We start from the raw sequence: 20,929 nt of genomic DNA, 5'->3' as shown, positions 1-20,929 counted from the left end.
GGGCTCTGTCCTGGCTCATGCCATCAGCAGAATTTTAATTGCATTTGAGCTGCAGAGCCTTTTATTTCTGGGGAAAACGCGTGAGCCAGAATACAGTTTGACTCAGAAAATCCTGGATCAGATTTGTAGGTCTGGAGAGTTAGAGAATGTCTTTACTTGTAAAATAACCATATTCGCTTTTTGCTGTTGTTTCTGGGGAACACTTTCTGGGCTTCACAATGATTATTTTTAATGGAGGTACTTGTCAGAGAAGAACTGCAGTATGTGTGTTGCACAGAAAATGAAACTTGTCTTCTTTCATGGGGTGAGAACTGTGAGGTCTGCAGCTCAATAAATGTAATGCTAAAGAAGAGGACTGAAAGAAACTCTTTTATAATGAGCAATTATGTTCAGTAGTTCCTTTTTTTTTTTTTCCACTGACTGTTTGTGCTGTTCTTTGAAGATTAATTAGTTAATGATTTGACTATGCTTTGAAGATGTAAAGTGGTATCTAGAAGTGCTAAGTGTTATCATATCGCATTCCCTTTGAAGTTTTATAAACTCTATCACATAGGGCTTTCTTTCTAAAAGTCCTTTTTGCCTTGTGAGATATTTATAATTGGAGAGAATGATCATTTCAAATACTCTCATGTTAATACTTTCCAACTTTTTCTGTCTGCAGCAGTATTTGGGGTCAGATAGTGCTGCATTGTAAGTGGAGGGGACAGAGGTTTTGGAGTGACTTGGCAATGCCAGCTCCTGGGCAGCTCCCAGTTGGCCATTTATATCCCCAGTCTGTGTCTGGAATTAAGAGCTACCACTAAGATTTCTGCATTTATAAGACTTGGACTCTTGGCTTCCTCCAAGTAGCATGATATCGAGGCTGGGTCTTTATTTGGTGGTGATGTTCATTTTAGAAAAGCAAAATCTTTACATATACTCAGTAATGCAAAGTACTTTGTGATTTGTGTTAGAAGAGGGAAATGGGTACCTTATGTACTTACAAAAATTACTTGAACCTGACCAGAAAATGAAAAATAAATTGCTTTTGAGTTAAAATGGAAACCACAGGTCTTGGTCAAGCATATAGATGCCTAGAAAGTGAGTACCAGTGAGATGCCCTGCACACATTTCTGCTAGTGCTGCCAAGGGTGTAATTTTGTCAAATTTAGCCTTTAGCTATAAGCTAGACAGGCAACTTGCCTTACAGTATCTTTTGGGGTCTTCTGATTGTGTAACCTGTCCAGAGGCTGACTTTTCTGGAAGGAGGAGGTAAGAATAAAGTAGAGGCAAACAGCTGAGGGAGTGGAAAGTGTAGGGTGAGTGAGGTTAGGCTAAAAAAGAGCATCTGCTGGGTGTCCTGGCAGGGACCAAGAAATGAGGAAATATCTGCAGGGAGTTCTTACAGCTTTAGTGGATGGAAAATAAAGGTGCACTTAAAGAGAAAAAGTATGTATTTTTCAGCTATGGCTTATCTGCTGAGAGATTGTCTACTGTGGTCATAGGAAGAAAAAAACAGGCAGAGTTACGATAAAGTTGGTAGTCTCTGGGGAGGGCATTATTGAACTAACATACTAGCTGAAGGAAAACGTGAGCAGAACTTTGTGCAAAGGCAGAACAGCAGAGAGAGGCATCGAGGCTGTAAGGAGTTTGTTTGAGGTTCAAAACTAATTGTTTTATGGGGAAAATGAACATTTTTAAATCCAGATATTCTTGTGGGGAAATAAATACAAATCATGGCCATGTGGGAATGAGAAGTTTATCTTTAATATATGAATGATTAAAAAGAAAACCCTTTTAATTATAAACTCCTTTATTTTAATGCTGTTGGTGAAATTAAACTGGACAAGTTATTTCATCCAGGCTTTGACTGAGCATTCACATGTCTGATTTGAAAATACATTTTTCAAGTTCTGTAACCCATAACAAAAGCTTAAATACCAGAAATTCAGCCTCTTTATACAAAACAATTGCCATACTTCTCCCCCAGAACTATGAAATTCTGGTGGCTAGACATAAAAAGAAGGATTTAAATGTTCGATACTCTCTTCACGCTCCCTGCCTGCAAGGCAGTACAATCACGTGAAGCAGCAGTTCAGCTGTAGTGGCAGTGTGCCTGGATTTTGATGGCCCTATTTATGTCAAAGTGTAATTGTATTAGCTTTTCGTAAGTTTTTGTATTGCAGTAGAATGGATAATGTTGATTGTCATACACTGCTGAAAGACAGTGTTGTTTAAAAAAACATATTTTTAAATAGTTATGATTTTCTCCTTTTTTTTTTTTTCTTCTTCTTCCAAGGTTTTGATACTTCTAAAGGATTTTTTCCAGACTTCTCTTTGCAGCTTAATAAAGCATTATCAAATACTTTTCTGGATTCCCACAGCTGTGGCCATGCAACATGCTCCCATGCAGGAGAGCTTGTGTGGGCTGTGAGCACTGGTGCTGCACCTTCTCTGAAGGGTCAGGCTGCCAAACCCTCAATGAGTTCAGAATGAATCTGGGTTTTCCCAGACAAGATTTCAGAGAGGAAAAGAGGATGGGTGCTTTGGAGGGGGATGAGGAGAGGAATTTCTGGTAGTCCTGGCTATAAAAGCTAGAAACTGCGTGTGGGTTAGGTTTATTTTGGTTTTAATTAAAACTGATTTTTGCCTAAAGTTTTCTGTGGTGCCTAAATTTGGCAATATTAAAATTTCACATTGCTTTGTGTCCCTGCTACACAGAAACCATTGTCTGTGACCACAGAAATGTGCTCTTTGTACAAATCGGAAATGGCACTGCTAAACTGGTATCACACCAGGTATAAAACCAAAACAAGGACTTCAGAGAAATTTAGGGAGAACCTGAGTGAAACAAACAATATTCACAAATTTGTTTGACTTTCGGTTGCAAGGTCATGGGTAGTTTCTTTGAAAGTGTGAAAGTTCCTGACAAAAAGATTCCTGCTCCCAAGAGCATTACCAGGTTGATTTTACCTAGGCACAGGGGGGAGGGAGAAACAAGCTTTGGCATCCTTGTTGGGGTTGAATTGGTATTTTTTGGAAAAGGATGAGAAAATAAGAGGTGTGAGCAGAGTGTAGTTCTGGTCTCCGACTCAGTCATTAATGCACTGGGAAAACCCTCATCAACTATTTCATGTCTTGTTGCTGTTTCTTCCTCAGTCCTCCTCCTCATCTCGTCCATTGAGGCACCAAATTCTTCAAAGCCACAATCGTGCAAAGCTGAATCTTTGTACAGAGTCCAGCAGGGTGCAATCAGGACTTCCCCTGGGACTTTTAGGCACTGTGGAAATATAAAAAACTGTGGCAAAAAGGGGGGGAAAAAACCCCCAAGACAGTGGTTTTTACAGGGTAATTACGCTGAGCTGAATGTGGAGAGAACATCGTAGCCACAGCCAGTCTGGGAAACTCGAGAAAGTGCTAAACTGTTGAGGATGTTGAACTTAAACTGTACTTTACGTTGGTATTTTGTCATAGAACGTCTGGCTAAGGCTTGAAATGTGCCTTGCAGTGATTTCCAACCCAAATATTGGTGTATTTGATAATGCGTGAGATTTGGGAGATGAAACTGTCTGGCCTATTTTCGCTGTCAATCCTAAGGGAAATGCCAAAAGTAAATGCTCAGCAAAAGGTGAAGCACCGTAAATCAGAGCTGCCCTCTGCCAGTTCTGGCAAGTTTTATAATCAAAGAACATGAAAGGAGAAATGGCAAGAAAATAAGTTTGGCTTGGTTTGTTTTTTTTTAAATGCATTTTAAGCTGATATGATCCATTTTAACTGTTAGGTAAAAACTAAAGAATTCAAACATTCAAGTTTTATTTTCAGTTTGCTGCAAGCAGAGATGATGAATTGCCCCAAGTGGAATATAATCCTGTTACTGCTGTGATGATGAGAGGGTTTGTGCCTCCAATGCTAATGACTTTCTGTTCCCTTTCTCCTGGGAGTGGCTTTCCTCTTGCTTTAAGAGACTCAGCAAGCCTACTGCTGCCTACTGTCACCGATGTGGCAAAGCTGGCAAATGCATGGGATGAATGCTGATTCCTTCACCTTGCCAGGCTTTCAGGGAGAGCAGTTGAAGTGCACATGCTGGGTTGCAGCTAGGACATCCATCGCACTACGAGGCAGAAATCCCAATGCCTCCTCTGCCTTGGGTGATTCAAACATGATTGTCCCCACCTGGGCTCTGAGTGCTCGGGATTTCCGCAATATCCATACACTCTGTTGGTTTAGCTTGGTGTATTAAATATCTTTACAAGTTACTAGTGCAGACGGTCTCGGCCCTGGGGTAGCTGCTTTATTTGGTTGCTGGTTTTCATGGTGTTTTGTGTTTTTACTAATGTAATCCGTTTTGTTAGTACCACTACGCTATAGGTTTTGAAAGACTTTTATTGTTAGTGTTAAGTAGCACTTCCTTAAAGATTATTTTAATAGGAAAGTAAGCACATTTTAAAGAGAATTAATGTGGCCTATAAACTACAGGAGGGTTTGAGATCTGTACCCTACAGTTATATTCTGAGCTCAGTTCCTGCTTGACTACACGACTTGGGAACATGTCATTTACCTTCTTTGTTCTTCACTTTTTGTCCATGCAATGAGTAACTAATAATCACCTGCCACAGAGGAATTTCTGAGAGACTTGGAGGAAAGGTGCGATAGAGCTGCTAAGAACTGTTATTATCATTCTTTCTGAATTTTATGATCTTGAAAATGGGAACCTGGTGGAGGTGCTCACAGTGAGGATGGGTGGAACCAGCATGGAGCCACCACCCATCAGGTAGTGCTTTTGTGTGGCCACAGCATAACCCATTGAGGGAAGATGCTGTGTTTTCCCTGAAAAGTGGCTATTTCTCCTAACAAGCAATACATGAGGAGCCCACAGCCTTGTTAATGATGGCACAGGGATAATGAGAAACCTGGGGAAATTCTTGAGTCCCAAGAGTGGGAGCTGTACCTATCTACTCTTACACAAACAGGAGAGAGAACGATGAACAAAGAGGAAAAATTCTCCCTTTTTTTTAACCTTTTCAACAATTTCTGTGCTGTGAATTTTTCCTCGACCCACATTTCTGTGTAAAACTATTATTGCTAAATGTTCATGTAGATGTTTTTAAACAGATGTCAGAACAGGTAATGTTAACAGATTGGGTTACAGAGCTGTAAGCTGCAAACCTACTTAATATTTTGGAGTTATTTCAGTATAAAGAACACAAGATTTTTTTTTTTTTAACATTGAGTTTTTTTTCTTCATGAAAACTATGTGGACAATGTGTTTATCATTACATGTAAATGTATAATTGCTTTAATCTCTTCCTTCTTGCTCCTGCCTTGGCTTCTTGGGTTGCAGTTACACTTCAGAGATTCAGGAATTGTCATCACATGTTAAACAAAATCTGTCAAGTCCAGTGTTAAGTTTCCAAAAGACTTTAACTGTTTGCAAATCAGACATGAAGATCTATCAGTCCTCAAACAGAGCTACTTGTAGTTCGTTTTGGGACCTTGGTTATTCTTCTCCAAGCACACATGAGAGATGCCTTGAGTAAACATACCTCCAAGTTTGACCTCCCTTTGTGACTCTACTTCATTTTTCATTTTTTCCTCTCCAATCTTCAGTTCTTGCCGATAATCTGAAGTCTAACCCGGGAATTAAATGGCAGTATTTCAGCTCGGAAGAAGGCATTTTCACCGTTTTCCCAGCCCACAAGTTCCGGTGCAAAGGCAGTTATGAACACCGCAGCAGGTATGATTTGTCTCCTTACAGTTTAGCGGGCAAAGCACTAAAATTGGATTCCTCAAGCACTGATTTCCTTTCAGCGTTATGCTTTGCCAAGACAACAACATTTGCGAGTAACTTTAATGGGGTCCCTTGGGTTTTCTTAGGTTTGTTTTTTAAAGCATGAGTTTTTGCTTTTAAGAAGCTTAGGTGTAAAGTAAAGTTACGTACAAGTTCCTCACCTCTCCCAAATCAAATAAGCTATAAAGAGCAGTAACTTGTAAATTGTAGGTCAGACCATAGGCAAAATTTGTCTTGTATTTGACTCATACTTGACCCCTGTTAATGAAGTAGTGAACATGTATTCTACTGCTTTCGCAGGTGCACTGCTTTGGGGAGGGGAGTGGAAGGATTAGAGACTGGAAAGGGCATAGGTAGGAACATTTTTCCAGTCTCCACCCAAGGTTCAAGTGTCGTGTCATGGATAGTAGGGAAGCAGCAATAGTGGAAACTTTCTGTTTCTACTAAAAAAAACTGTGGAAAAAAGGATTAAATATTCCTGCGCAGAGGAATATTCCTGTTCTGTAGGCGTAAAGTGAAGCAGTTACAGTGCAGTATTTTTTCCCTAGCTTTTGCTGTCAATACTGCGGGACTGATAAAGACTCAAGGGTGGAATCCTCTAAGAAAGTGCAGTGGCTTTAGTATCTCTGGTCACACATTACCTAATTGTACCAGTTAATCAATCTATGCGGAGGAAGTATCAGCCCATCCAGGTACGTTTCTATGTAGCTGAGTGGACAGAGACTAAGAAGTGTTTTGGTTACCTGTCAGTGTTGAGCAATCAAATGTTTACAGATGTTGTCTTCTATGCGTCATCAAAGCATGAAGCGTCTGGGCTTGATTAAGTTTTCTGTGGTCTTGGAAAGGTGCGGTCTGAAGACGTGAGAACTGGGGGTACCCCAGTCTTGATCAGCATTTTGATACTAAAACCATTGGTGATTTCATCCAAATCACTTGGTCTTGGTCGCAGTTTCTCCATGGCTAAATAAGGGATATCTTTTTGCTAATATTTACTTCAGAGGGTAGTTTGGATGAATTAATTAGTTAATAGTTAAGTGCTTTGAAGATCAAAGGCCCTATTTAAGTTCTAGGTATTAATACCAGTGTAGAGCTGCAGGCTGTTCTACAATTAAGAACTGATTTGTGCCAGTTGTTTATTGCAGTGCCTTGTCTGAAATCTTTTGCATTTCCTTCACTCTTAATAAGGTTTCTGTGGCTGCCTTTGATATAATAAAATGTAGATTCCAAAACTCACACTTGACTCTAACTAGTTTTGGGTCTGGACTAAAGAGGGAAGAGAGTCCTGTCTTTTTTTAGTTCTTCCTCCTTGCTGAAGATCTTCCTAATTTGTTCCAGGTTGAAACCTTGGCATGAGAGCTTGTGAAATCTTTCACACATCTCTCACAAGATTGAACTGGATCTGAGCACCTCTTCACTGAAAATAGGTTTTCGGATGTTAGCACAAACACATGGCAGCACCAAGAGCTTTCACTAGAGTTAACTCAGATTGGCCATGGGGCTTAAAACCGCAGACCCAAGGGGTTGTGGAGCACAACCCATGTGAAATGCATTCCAGGGCACCAAGAGAAAACCCTTTCTTGGCCAGAAGCCTTCCCTTATTACAGTAAACCAACCACCCTATGCTAATGCAACTCTGCACAGTTGCACAGGTTTTTACTTGTCATGTAACCAGCAAATACCCACTATTGCACTTACTTTTACATGTGAGTAAGGTTCCCGGCACCCAACATTTATCATGAGGCATTTCTTGCTTGTCAACGCTTAATCCAAAACTTGATATGAGCTGCTGCAAACAGTAATCTCAGGCACTGCTGCTGCATCAGCAAAATTGTTTATTCCTTGACGAAAGTAGTTGCTGTGACAGAGGGAGAAGGATCTGACACCTGATTTGGGTTAAAAAAAATCAGAAAGAGAGTGAAAGCGAGGTCCTTTTCTGTATGTTCAGATTCTCAGCTGGTCTTTCCTAGTAGAAGTTTTCATAAAGGCAAGCAAAAATTCCTGTTATAATTCACTGCTTCTTTGTGGGGTGTTTTTGTTTTTAATTCTCAACTATTTTCACTTGTAAACTTTTTAGTGGAAATTACAAGATGACTCATGACAGTGGTTTGGGTTTTGTTCTCCTTCAGGCCTGTCTATGTTTCTACTGTTCGACCTCAGTCCAAGCATATCGTTGTCATTGTGGACCATGGGGCTTCGGTCACAGAGACGCAGCTTCAGATTGCCAAAGATGCTGCTCAGGTTATTCTGAGCTCTATAGATGAACATGATAAGGTAAGTTTTCTCCAAGCAATGAGCATGTTTTCATTGGTTTTAACCATGCTCGATGTTTTAAATTTTCATCCAAAGCAGTGTTTTTAACTTGTGGTCCATGGACTCATGGGGATCTGTGGTCGACCTCTAATGAGTGATGAAGACTTGAACTCACTTTTGGAAGCCTGTATTACTGCAGGGGAAACATTTGGGGATCCACAGGCTGAAAAAGAAGTGAAAACCACTGATCTAAGGCAAAATCTTGTTTCTGAGTAATGTTTAAAGGCTTCTTCATCTTGGCGGAGACTTTAGGTGATGGTCAGCGGTGTGATGCAGTGTGCAATTAGGAGAACCATGCTCCGAGCCTGATGACTTCTGAAGTTCTAGGTTGCTTTGAACAACTTTTACATTTTGAACAATTTTACCTCTGAGGCTGTCTTTCTTGCTTGTGAAAATGGCAGTGATTTATTCTACTGCTATATTGGGATGAGCTGAAACATAATTACTGTTTGGAAGATTCACAGACAAACGTGATACCAGCAAGAAAAGGCTAAAGCAAAGGGCCAAGAAATCTAGATTTTATTTCTTGCTCTGCCATAGATAAACTACGTGACAATGAGAAAGTGACTTAACCTGTAATTTTTTTAAGTATGGATTACAACCAGGGGCCGATAAGGTGCTTCTTTAGGACCACAAGCAGTTCCCAGTTTGGTCTTTACTTTCAGGAATTCTCTGTTAGTAGGATCTTGATCATTCTTTCTGCTGTGGGTTTTTGTTTTGTTTTGTTTGTTTGTTTGTTTTTTGGGTTTTTTTATGTAATAGGAAGGGAGTTTCAGTCAAATCATGTTGAAGGACAGCTGATCATAATCTTTGCCTTAAGTCTTCTCATTAATAGTATGGGAAAAACACTTCTAACTTCTGTGCATTTAGAGTGTTGTAATACAGTATAATAATGCTTATACTTTAGCAGAATTAATAGTGCTTAAATTTAAGCATCAAAAGTATTTGTCTTAATATAGGCAAATATTTGTTCTCAATGTAGAAAATACATTTAAGATGTATTGGTCAGTAGCTCAGTGGTTATGAAACCTGTTATACAGGTATATAATTACTGCTTTATTCTATGACTGTCTTGCATCAGTCATAATTTATAATAGAATATGCCACTCATTTAATAAGACTGGTATGTTATGTGTATATTAATGCAAGTGTTAGCACTATATGCCTTAACTTATTCACAGGATAAAAATTGATGGTAGATTTGGCTTGCTTTGACTGAAACATTAAAACAACATAATGCTTTGCCTGTGAAGAGTTCTAGAGGTTTGGGGTTTTTTTTCCCATTTCTGTATGCACTCCACTTTTCTATAGGCACTCAAGCCTTTCCTGAAAATGCTCTCTGCTGATTTTGTTTTCAGTTATCTCTAGTTCACTTAGGCTTCTGCCCAGAACAGTGTATTAACTATTATGTATGAGCAGAGTGAAGCTGACTTCGTCTGAGAAACAAAGACTGAAGTCTCTCTCTCTTGAAATCACCATAAGTCTAATCCTTTTCAAATTTGATGGATTTATGCCTCAAGCATTTATTTTTTAACAATTGAATTTTAAATCCACGGAATCTCTTCAGTTGGCTCATCATTGTGTTTTCTGTATCGGTGCACGAAGAATTATAAATGGTAAGGTAATCCAATATAGTTTCTTCTCTTTCAAGATCTCTGTGTTAACCGTGGCAGACACAGTAAGAACCTGCTCACTGGATCAGTGTTATAAGACGTTTCTGTCTCCTGCCACTAGTGAGACAAAAAGGAAGATGTCCACCTTCGTTAGCAGTATAAAGTCATCTGACAGCCCTACGCAGCATGCAGTGGGATTTCAAAAGGCTTTCCAGTTGATAAGAAATACAAACAATGGCACAAAACTCCAAGGAAGTAAGTCTCTTGTTGTGCAATCCTGATTGTTTCTGAGGCTTGCAAATGTTTTCTTAGTTGAGATTCTCACTTTGACAGAGGCCAAAGGAGTGTAGTGTCTTGGATATTGAAAACAAAAAAAGGGGGAGGGAGCACACGTTTTTATTAAGTAGCATTTACTTGATCTGGAATCTGCATGAGTGACTGTTGAATGTGGCTATTACCTTTTTTCAACTTTATTTCACTTGCTGACTTTCCTTTCTTTTGAACTGTAATATGAAATTGCAGGATTGAATTGCCTAATAGCTGAATTATTTCCCAAATGTGTGCAGGGGGGTCCTTTCAATGAAAATTCCTGTTGCTGCAGGTTCATTTAATTATTACTAAAACATACGTGTATGGATAGTCCACCTAACTGCAATCCTATGGAAGTGGCCTTGCTTCTCAGGGAAAAAGGGGTTTTGAGAATACTAATTATGGGTGATATTTTATGGAATGTGAGGTTAGCCTAGCTAAATTTTCCTTCATCTAAGAATATCCTCCTGAATTTTGGTGTATGTATTATGGGCTTTCTCCTTCCCATTCCCAAGATTGGGGTTTTTTTTGTGTGTTTTTTGTAATGAGGATGTGGCAAAAGATGTGGAAAAGATGGATGTGGCACATTTGCTTGCCAGGAAGCCGTGGAAAGCAAATTCTTGAAGCTGTGCTCTGAGTGCTCATTGGAGTCGAGTAACATTGCCAATACCGCGGCAGGGTGGAGAAAGCAGACTGATCTCTATCAGTTTAGTCAATTTATGTAACGCAGATCCCATAGCTTGGCCCTGTGCCTGCTCCAGTGAGTGCAGATTCTTCGGTATCCTGAAGGGCACCAGCTCAGATGCTGTACAGAACAGGTGAAAGTGAAAAAGTAAAGTCCAAGAATGAAAGTGCTTTGGAAAGACTAAGGAATGTGCTCCTACTTCGTGTGACTCCTTCGGTTTATAAAATGGTGCTTTTGCTATTAAAGGTTCAGCCAACTTCTGAACTTTAGGGTATACATACAGTGAAACATTTATCTGACTGTACATTGCTTAGCTGAAAGATAGAGTTGTCAAGGGCAGGTTTTTAGCATCCTCTGGCAAAATGATGAAAGGGTTGCAACATTCTAAAAAAAAAAAAAAAAAAAATACCCAGTGCTGCTGAAGCTGGCTGCAATAAGATGCATTAGTCATCAGTAGTTATTCCAAGAACATCAGCTGTAGAGTCTTGCGGCATCCTCCTGCATATCTTTTATCTTTGGCACTGTTTGTATATTAGGATTAGAAAGTTTTGGCATGTTCTTCATTAATGTGAAAACACATACTTTTAATAAGTTTCATACCAAACAACTATTTTGGGGCACAAGCACAGAAAGTTAAAAGAAAAGGCAAATGCCTTGGATTTAGGTTTTCTCTGAGTGTGGAAGACTTTGAAGACCTAATGCGTATATAGCAAATTTCAGAATTCAAAGGGTGAAACACAATAGGTTTGAGAAGAGGATGTTTACAAAACATGTCTCATTCTCTTGTAAATAATCTTTTCATCTTTTTAAAAAAGAAAAATAAACCTAGAAAAAAATATCATTCATTTCACTGTTAATTTTCTGACATCCTGTTCCGGGAGAACAATGTGTGGGTGTGCCGGGGAAGCTATTGAGATACAGCCTTGCTCCCGAATTCGCACTGGAAAAGTTAGAAGGGAACTACTGGTATGAGATGGAAGAATTGTGCCGTTGAACACGTCTGAATTTCCTGCCTTATGCCGGTTCCTATTGCAGTCCTGCTCAGCAGACCTTCATCCCAAAGCATAAGAAGATGCTCTGCCACTGAGTACCATCATTCCTTGAAAACACTGTGGTTAAGTAGGTGGGGGGGGGGGTGTCTATATATATACATACACACACACACATATATATATGTATAAAATTGCAGTGTATGTGTATATTATACACACACACACTAGACAGATAGGTGCGGTAATGGTACCCTGAATATAAGGGCCTTTTCCAGCTATCAGAAGGGTAGTGTATCAAATAGTGTAGGATGATCAGCTATTGAATGATAAGATGCCCTGTTTAGCACTGGTCTCTAGTGCAGACTTAGGACTGTCTTATGTTACTCCTGCTAGCAAAGGGTTTTAGACTGCAGCATCATGCCTGGCTGCAGTATATAACAACTATGCTGTAGCCTAGGAAACACATTAACAATTTTCCTTAAACTACAGCCAAAACTCTATTAATAACCTGGATTTGTTTTTTTCCCTAGTTTTAGCTTCTAAAAAAAAAAAAAAAAAAAGGCAGAAATTCCCCCAAAATTAACAGCTCCCCTTGACTTGTTTGTATGAAAAGCCAATTCTGGCTGAAAAGCTTTTCAAGTCATGGTGACAAAATGTACAAGTCAAAGCATTCATACCTATTAAAAAAAAAAAACAACCAAACAAAAAAACCCAACAACAACCAAAAACCACACAAAACAAAACAAAACAAAAACCCCACAAAAACAGCAAACCCAAACAAAAAACAAACCAGATGAGACAACAAAGGTGGGACATAACCAACTAACCTTATGTGCTTCGGATTATATGGTGGTGTATGATCCCTACGAGTGTCTTAATTATATGCATAAAATACTTTTAATACTGAGATATAATATGATGAAACAGGATGATGTGTGAGCAATGATTTGAATTTCCATGTTCAAAGGCTTTGAGGCAGGCCGTTCGCTGAGAACATATTCAGCTTGAAAAACGTGTTCAACTTCATGCGAAACAAGCCGATGATGAATGGCGGTGTGCTCTGTCACATTTCTCAAGCATTACGCTCTAACCTACACCATACGAAAGCACCGGGTGCCTTTCATCCTGTGGCGTCTTCCAGCTATTGCGTTGCAAGTCAGGGACTAAATTGCCGCAGTGCTAATGCAGGTGCAAAGGAGGAGTAGTGGGTGAAAAGGTCTTTTGCAAGGATTTTGTTTCTCATGTATGCCTATTGGGGTGCTCACCACTGTGCTACAGCAGGGACTGATTGCACGGCCAAATCGTACTGGAAGGGAGGATGAGGAGGGCCCCGTGATCAGCAACAACAGCGGTGCCAAGCCCCCTGCACAGCTTTTGCAGCAGGAATGGCTGGGAAAGCACTGTGTACTTCTCATGTAGGAAATACAATCAGATGCTCCCCTGGGATGCAGCGCAGCTCTGCTCTGTAGAATTGCAGGATGGGAGAAGAACAGCAGGTCAGGAGACAAAACTTGCAGGTTTTTTGCTTTTGTTGAGCCCTCTCCGTGGAGTTAGAGCAGCTTCTGCAGGACACTGCATGCTGGTCTTGTGCACTCCAGCCTGGTTGCAGCCAGGCCAGAAGGTGCCTGTGAGGTCTGCTCAGGAGAAACAAGCCACAGTGCTTCTGGGTAGCTGGTAGGCACCAAATCAAACAGATGTTTGTTAAATGCTGTGAATGGAAGTTTACTAACAAAGGATATAATTCATAGGACTGCAGTGTGTTTATCCATTGTAGATTCCTGTGAATCTCACAAATGAAGATGTTAGCAATGTAGGTTGTACGCAGATGTAAGGGCTCTTACCACATGACTTTCCTGAGCTAAAAATCTAATGCACTTTCTGATATATATATATATATATATATATAATTCCTTTTAGATACCGATATGGTCATAATTTATCTCTCAGCGGGGATTACATCAAAAGATTCATCAGAAGATGATAAAAAAGCTACTCTACGTGTCATTAATGAAGAAAATAGTTTCCTCAATAACTCAGTAATGATTCTTACTTACGCACTTATGAATGGTAAGAAATGTTTTTGTATTTCCAGTGGATGAAAATTCTCTTTCCTTGTGCAGCTAGTTTATTAAGCTCATCCAAATGTAATTCCATGCCTTATCGGGAGCAGTTTGTTAATGGGTTTTGGCCTGTGTAATCCAGAGGCTGCATCCAGATGTTACCTCTTTGGTGTATAAAACTGTGTGCCACTATGTGCTTATATATCACAGTGCAGCTGCTCAGGATATAAAATATTGTTGCCTAAATTGTCTAGTGACAACCAGACTGAATTAAATTTGATAACTATTGCAACTGTAAACCTTCCTGACGCTGCCTGTGTTTCCTGGTGCAGCAAAATGAGAGTATATGTGACTTCTATTTCAGTCATTAGCCAAGGAGCATGAATATAACATCAAACGTTATCTGAAGTGCTTTGATAACTTAGGACCTGACTTAAAAGTGAAGTTAAATATGAAGATCATGCACACAGTAATATGGGATCCTGTGCTTTTTCCAGCAAAGCATTTTTAATAAGAAGGCTCTATGTTGTATTGCTAAAAATTGCACACGGACTCTAGCCAAGGAAACTAATACTTAAGCTAATGTATCATTTGACTGTAAATTTAAATACTCATTTGAGACCTAATATGTACAAAAGTCTTTGATTTGTCTGCAGGCATTGAGCCTGGGACTTATGTAAAATGTGAAACTTTAATGCTTAAGCTAAAGAACAAAGCCTGTTATCTCCAAGGGCGTATAATATGCTCCCGGTCCTTTATGTGGACTAGCCACCGGTGGAGAACAAAGAGCTGTCCTGTGGATTTATGGGCCACATAAGTCTTTGTTAAAAGGTCTTGTTTAAAGTGGTGATGTGAACAGCATGTTAAATTTTTGAACCGTGCAATAGTATGTGAGATGCAGTCTTATTAAATTTTGTACTAGCTAATTACTTTTCCTAAAACTGTACTAGTCTTTCAGCACTTTATCACTTAAATAAGCCTATAGTATATTCAGTCCTACAGTATAGCATATGTATCATTTTGCTTTTATTGACAATACTTTGGAGTAAGATACAGAAGTCTTGATGGAAAGTAAGCTGCTTCTATCTCCTTCCTTCTATTTCTCACATCTCTGTTTCAGAGGGAGTGACAGGTTTGAAGGAACTGGCCTTTCTGCGAGACCTGGCAGAGCAGAACTCAGTGAAGTACGGGGTGCCGGACCGAACAGCCCTACCTGTGATCAAGGGAAGCATGATGGTCCTAAACCAGCTGAGTAACCTGGAAACTACAGTTGGCCGATTCTACACAAACCTCCCCAACCGAATGATCGATGAAGCAGTCTTCAGTCTGCCTTTCTCAGATGAAATGGGAGATGGTAAGTGCGTACACTGAATGTAGGTATAGAAATGTAAGAGATAAGGTTCCTTTTTGCTTACATATTCCTAAATATACTGTAGTCTTATAAGGTGATGCTTTTAGGTGTGTTCCCAAGGCAAATGTAAAATTAGCCTTTCATGCTAGTAGGGTGTTTTATCTGCAGAAGATCTAGTTATGAAAAAAGTGATAATAAGACATCAATTCAGGTTGGATTCTCAGGGATGAAATTTGTTCATATATATGTGTATGTATACAGCATCCATAATTTAATTTGTGGAGAAAAATTCTTTGTACTTGAGGGAAGCAATCTTGTCATGTTGAAATGACAGCCATGACCATGCTGCACCATCACAGCGTTCGTTATTTCAGTACTTCTTAGGTCTTACAGGTAGACTCAGGGAATTGCATAGGTCCCCACAGTGGAGGAGCAAAAAAGTTATTATCGTTTGAGCCTCCCTTTCCTGTGGAGCCATGCACGTGACTTTTGAGTTATCCTTCCTGCTGGAGTTCTGTTTTTTCTGTCTTTGCACCCCAAGCAGTGGCTCTTCACAACTAGTTTAGCATCCGTTCCCAACTGCTGGGCTGTAAAGGTGGGGATGCCGGACACTGGCAGTCAGACCTCTGTAAGAGGGGGAAGGCAACCAGCTTAGCAAATGGCACAAATTATCCCAAATGTGCTATCCTTAGCTCTTCCTTTAGCTTCAGCACACTTGGTCTGCCCCCAGCACGAGACAGGACAGGAAGGCTGAGCTGGCTGGTGATGGCTCAGACAGTCTGGAGCAAGGGATACGCTGAATTTAGTGGAAGCCTGATGACAATTTTTCCACAGACTCTGGATGCATCCTGAAGAATATCTTAACGCAGCAGATGTCTGTAGTCTGGTTCTCCCGTCAGTTTCTAATTTATGCTGATGTGGTGGGAAAGTGTGTGGATCTGCGCTTTTCCCTTAAAACTAGATGCCACATTACCAAACACTGTGTGTTCAACTTGATCTGATCTCACCACTACATCCAGTAATGGGAGAGAGTGAAGGTGTAGATACCGAGAGACTTCTGGGAGCATACCAGCATGTGTATAAGATGATGCACGTGTAAGAAATGAAGAAATTAGGCGGTTTAATTTGTGCTGAGGATAAGCATGCAGTGCAGGGTGATCCTATTTGGGTTCTTGCCAGGGGCAGGTTCAGGAGGTAGGGAGCGGTCTTAGGCTGCTCCCACAGTGCTGGCAGAGCTCCGCCGGCTGGACACACACCCAGCCGTGGGTCCCACTGCCTGAGCTAGCATTTGCTTAAGTGTCATCAATTGTAAGCTGCAGTGCTGCTGCTGGTTTTACCTTTGGGATCTTGTGCCCTTCCTAAAGCTCAGCATACATGCTTGGAAGGTCGGAGCTGTAGGGTTTACCCCTGCTAGCTCTTGGGCAGCTCACCTGACATTTCTCTAGCACTGTTCCAGTGCTCTGTAAAGAGATGTGACCATCACAGTGATGTTAGGAAATACATCAGTGATTTTATATTGCATTGATAATTGAGCAAATTCTGTATTTCTTCATTCAGGACTTTGCGTATTCTGTCTCGGCTAGTATGTAGGAGTAGTTGAGGGTTATGCTGAATAGTTTTCAAGGGCTGCTGAGTTTAGGTTCTATGTTTGCCTTGTGTGTTGAGTCCCAAAACAAATTCAAGACTATTCCTGAGCATTCTGAGTCAGAATGCTTGCTGCTTTCTGCATTTCCTAACCTTGGTAATTAAGCTGTATTATTACTCTCTCACAAAGCCATATCCAAGCATAATGGAAAATTTGAGCAACAGAAGGATTAGAAATGGTGCAATAGAGGAGGTTTGTCTTACATAAATATCAAAGTGTACTTAAAAGCTTGTACATGCAAATGAATTTTATATTGGTTTGAAGGAAGAGAGTCACTGAGTTTCCAAATAGCAGTGGTGTAGAAAGTAAGAGGAATAAGGTATTACTGCGAGTTCTTACCTCAGGCACAAGATGCGTCGCAAACCATTTTGTAATTACGGGTATGATTCACAATACAGTGGCTGTATAGGGATTTAGTCAAGCAGAGGAGGTTTAATATTCTGAATATGCAATTAGATGAGCAATAATTCATCCCTATTGTTGCTTTACAAGTACAAATTCTCTTCCTCCTTCCTCCCCCTATTTTTTGAATTGCCTTAAATGATGTTAAAGGAAGAAAATACTATCTTGGCTTTTCATGCAAATGCATTTCTTATCTGTAAGGCATCCACTTGTAGACTGACAAAAACCCCAAAACATTAATTGTGGTGTGTATTTTAATAAATTGATTAAATGTACCTTAGGTCACTATCAGAAACACAGAAATTAACTGATTAGGGAGAGTGGCTAAAAACAGCCAGACATGACAGATAACCTCCTCAGCTTCTCTGTAGGCGTGCCAGTTTTTGTCCATATTCCAGCAAGGAATACTATATAAAATTTAACTGTATAATATTTTGAAATGATAAAGCGCATGCTCTGTTTCCTCTAAAAATAATTAACTAGATGATATTGCGGATGGTTTTATGTTATTTCTCTCATTCTAAGGCCTGATAATGACTGTAAGTAAACCGTGTTACTTTGGAAACCTGCTGCTAGGGATTGTTGGAGTAGATGTTAATCTCGCATATATCTTGGAAGATGTCACCTATTACCAAGACTCCTTGGGTTCCTACACTTTCCTCATTGATAATAAAGGTAACTTTTTGGCTCAGATAATCTCTTCTAGTCCCACTGAGATTAACCATCAAAAGGAAACTCTAAATTCTCATGTCTCTAAATAGTCTATAAGTAACGAATGATAATATTTATTAAAAGATTAATTGAATGTTGTTTGGTTAGTTTTGCCTGAGAGTTGCCAGACAGCTGGAGACTGTAGGTGGATTCATGACTTGAAATTTCTGTACTGGAGTTTCGATGTGGAAATGCTTGCTTGCTGTTGAGATTTTCTACATGTGTAACATAGAGGTTTTCTGTATGTGTGGGGCAAAAGGCAAAACTGGTGTATATGTGTGTTCAGCTCTTTTGACCCCAGCCTCTTTTTATTGCTTGGTTCATTGAGCTGTCTTTCATTTGCAACTTACCAAGTTGTTAGTTTGCAACTTCTTTGATGATAATATTGCTTGTTCACTTGTTCACATTTGTTAAACCTTTGTAAAAATTGTATGTAGTTGCTGTATTCTTTTTTTTTTTTTTTTTTTTTTTCCTGTAAATATTCATCCTAGACTCAGTTGTTACAATGCATTCAATGTCTGGTTTTGTGTGTTTTTTAGGATACACTCTTATGCACCCATCCCTTACCAGGCCCTACCTGTTGTCTGAACCACCGCTCCACACAGATATTATCCATTATGAGAACATTCCTAAATTTGAGCTGGTGCGCCAGAACATCCTTAGGTAAGGGACTGGGATGCAAGTCCAAACATTAGCAGTCCTTAGGGCATCAGAATTATTTCTAGAGGAGTTTTAAGAGAATATAAGGTAAAGTTCCTTTTCCTACAATATCTGGGTACTCGGATGGATTTTTTTTTTTCCCCCTCCCCCTGCCCTCTGCCCCAAATGCAGAACAGTTCTGGTTTGGTTTTTCCTCCAACTTTATTCATTTTATCATTTGGTGTGCTAAGCAGTGGTTTCCGCAGCTGATCTGGGGGATACTCTTTCTAATGTCTCTCTTCCATGTCAGGAAGATTTTCCACTATTTGGTCTGGGTTTTTCCTTTGTCTTATCTGAGTATGTGTTTTAACCCAAAATGTGGTGGTACACAAATGCAATTTCAGCATACAAACACTTTTTCTTCACCTAAGACAGATAACAGTTAATCTCTTCATATCTTAAAATATTTTTATAAATGTACAGTAGATGGGTTTTGCATCAGAGCTTTTCAGTGTTTAATAAAATGCTGTATGTTATATTTGCCAATCTAGCATTCCCCTGGGCAGCCAGATCATTACTGTTCCTGTGAACTCCTCACTGTCTTGGCATGTAAACAAACTGAGAGAAGTTGGAAAAGAAGCCTACAATGTCAGCTATGCCTGGAAAATGGTAAGGAGTAAAAGTGAGACTGTTGCAGGATGGCATAGAGTAAGTTAATATATTGAAGAGTACGTTAATGTATCGAATATAGTGAAGCATGAAGTATTGCTACATATTAAAGTATTAAAGGTTTGAATTACTCAGAAACTGCATGAAGGTGGGAGTGTTTTGTTCCAGTGAAGAACCAATGAAATTACCATTTCAGGTTTGTTACCGTGTCATCTTCAGAGATGTGTCTGTATGGATGCGTGTGTGCTCTTTCTTCATGAAGGCACTCATTTCATAAGACATATGTAATGTACAGTTACATAGAGATTATATTCGTGCTTTCCCAATGGAATTAAAGCTATACTCTTCTGGATGTCGTACTGCAAGCCAGGTGACACAAATAACTACCAGAGACCACATTTCAATACAGTGCTGAGGCAAAGTTTAATATTAAGTCATTCTTTTGCTTAATGCTGCTGTTATGTTTGCAGCAGAGTAGTATGATCCATTAATTAATACAATTGAGAAAATGTCAGCTTCTCATTCTGATACTATCTTGTTGCAGAACTGTACCAGTAGCCAGTGTTGATGTTTGCTGTAATTTAACACTTCTCTTACAAACATTAGTTTTATCGAAGCTTTCATTGAAACTGAGTACGATGTGTATGCAACAGGCTATATTAGTAGTTGTAAAAGCTTTAAGAGAGCTTCTGACAGCTGTCCTCCTTTCTTCAGTTTTGAACATATCTGAACACTAATCTTGACCCAGGGATTAAGATGGAATCTAAGGTTAAATATAATCCAGGTGAATTTCTCTGATGCCAGAAATAATTGGCTACTTCTTTGTGCCAGCCAACTTAGGAGGGTACTTGTGGATCATTTCACAGCATTAAGTTAAATCCAACCTAAAAGTTCAAGCTGAGCAGTTTTAAGAGATTAAGTCTGTCATTGTGTAACAGAAATTCACATAGGAGGGTGTCTGGAGCTAATTTTCTAATGTTGTAATGCTACATTAAATATCAAACACCCTTGCAGAGCAGCTGGGCAACTCCAAGTTTTGTTAGTCTGATGTACTATAGGATACTTAAAAATATACAAACCAGTAAAGCATGTGACATATGCAGCACACAATTAAGAGTGGTAACGATAAAATCTTGGTTTTGAGAGTTAATTTGTCTGTATTCTTCATAATGGGAATACCAGTGTGTTTTTATCAACTGTGAACCTGAAGCCTCTCCTCTGTTTATGACACTTCAAAAAGTACCCATGAAACAGTGTTAGAAATTATTGCAAATTGAGGAACAAAATGAAAGTCTTAATGCAGTCTTTTTTCCTGAAAACTAAATATTTTTCTTTTGTGCATAGACTGTGGAAAAGTATTTTTTTTGTACAACCTAGTGGCTTCAGTACATACAGAATAGTTACAGACTGGAATGTGCATGTATGGAGCTCAGTTGCTGTGATAAAGTCTCTACCCTGCATGGAGACCAATACGGCTTGAAAGTTTTTATCTGCACTCTATTTTCTATAGGATCGAGTCATAGAATCATAGAATCGCTTAGGTTGGAAAAGACCTTTAAGATCATCAAGTCCAGCCATTAACCTAGCACTGCCAAGTCCACCACTAAACCATGTCCCTAAGCATCACATCTACCTATCTTTTAAAGACCTCCAGGGATGGGGACTCAACCACTTCCCTGGGCAGCCTGTTCCAGTGCCTGACTACCCTTTTGGTGAAGAAGCTTTTCCTAATATCCACCCTAAACCTGCCCTGGCGCAGCTTGAGACCATTTCCTC

At 39.6% G+C, this 20,929-nt stretch overlaps 1 protein-coding gene across 1 annotated transcript in view; it reads left to right on the top strand.

The window, feature by feature from the left end:
- CACHD1 (cache domain containing 1) overlaps positions 1 to 20,929 on the top strand; it is a gene marked incomplete at its 5' end in the record, with an annotated part of 111,168 nt that overhangs the window by 68,212 nt on the left and 22,027 nt on the right. Inside the window, 8 exons of the mRNA XM_082311524.1 lie at positions 5,587 to 5,713; positions 7,894 to 8,038; positions 9,729 to 9,945; positions 13,594 to 13,743; positions 14,857 to 15,090; positions 17,660 to 17,809; positions 18,385 to 18,508; positions 19,036 to 19,153. Of these exons, the coding sequence (XP_082167650.1) occupies positions 5,587 to 5,713; positions 7,894 to 8,038; positions 9,729 to 9,945; positions 13,594 to 13,743; positions 14,857 to 15,090; positions 17,660 to 17,809; positions 18,385 to 18,508; positions 19,036 to 19,153 (1,265 nt within the window). The remainder of the gene's footprint in view (positions 1 to 5,586; positions 5,714 to 7,893; positions 8,039 to 9,728; positions 9,946 to 13,593; positions 13,744 to 14,856; positions 15,091 to 17,659; positions 17,810 to 18,384; positions 18,509 to 19,035; positions 19,154 to 20,929) is intronic.

The sequence above is a fragment of the Platalea leucorodia genome (assembly GCF_965183815.1).
Source record: "Platalea leucorodia genome assembly, chromosome: 5".
Taxonomy (NCBI): Eukaryota; Metazoa; Chordata; class Aves; order Pelecaniformes; family Threskiornithidae; genus Platalea; species Platalea leucorodia.
This window is presented reverse-complemented; position numbering and strand designations above follow the sequence as displayed.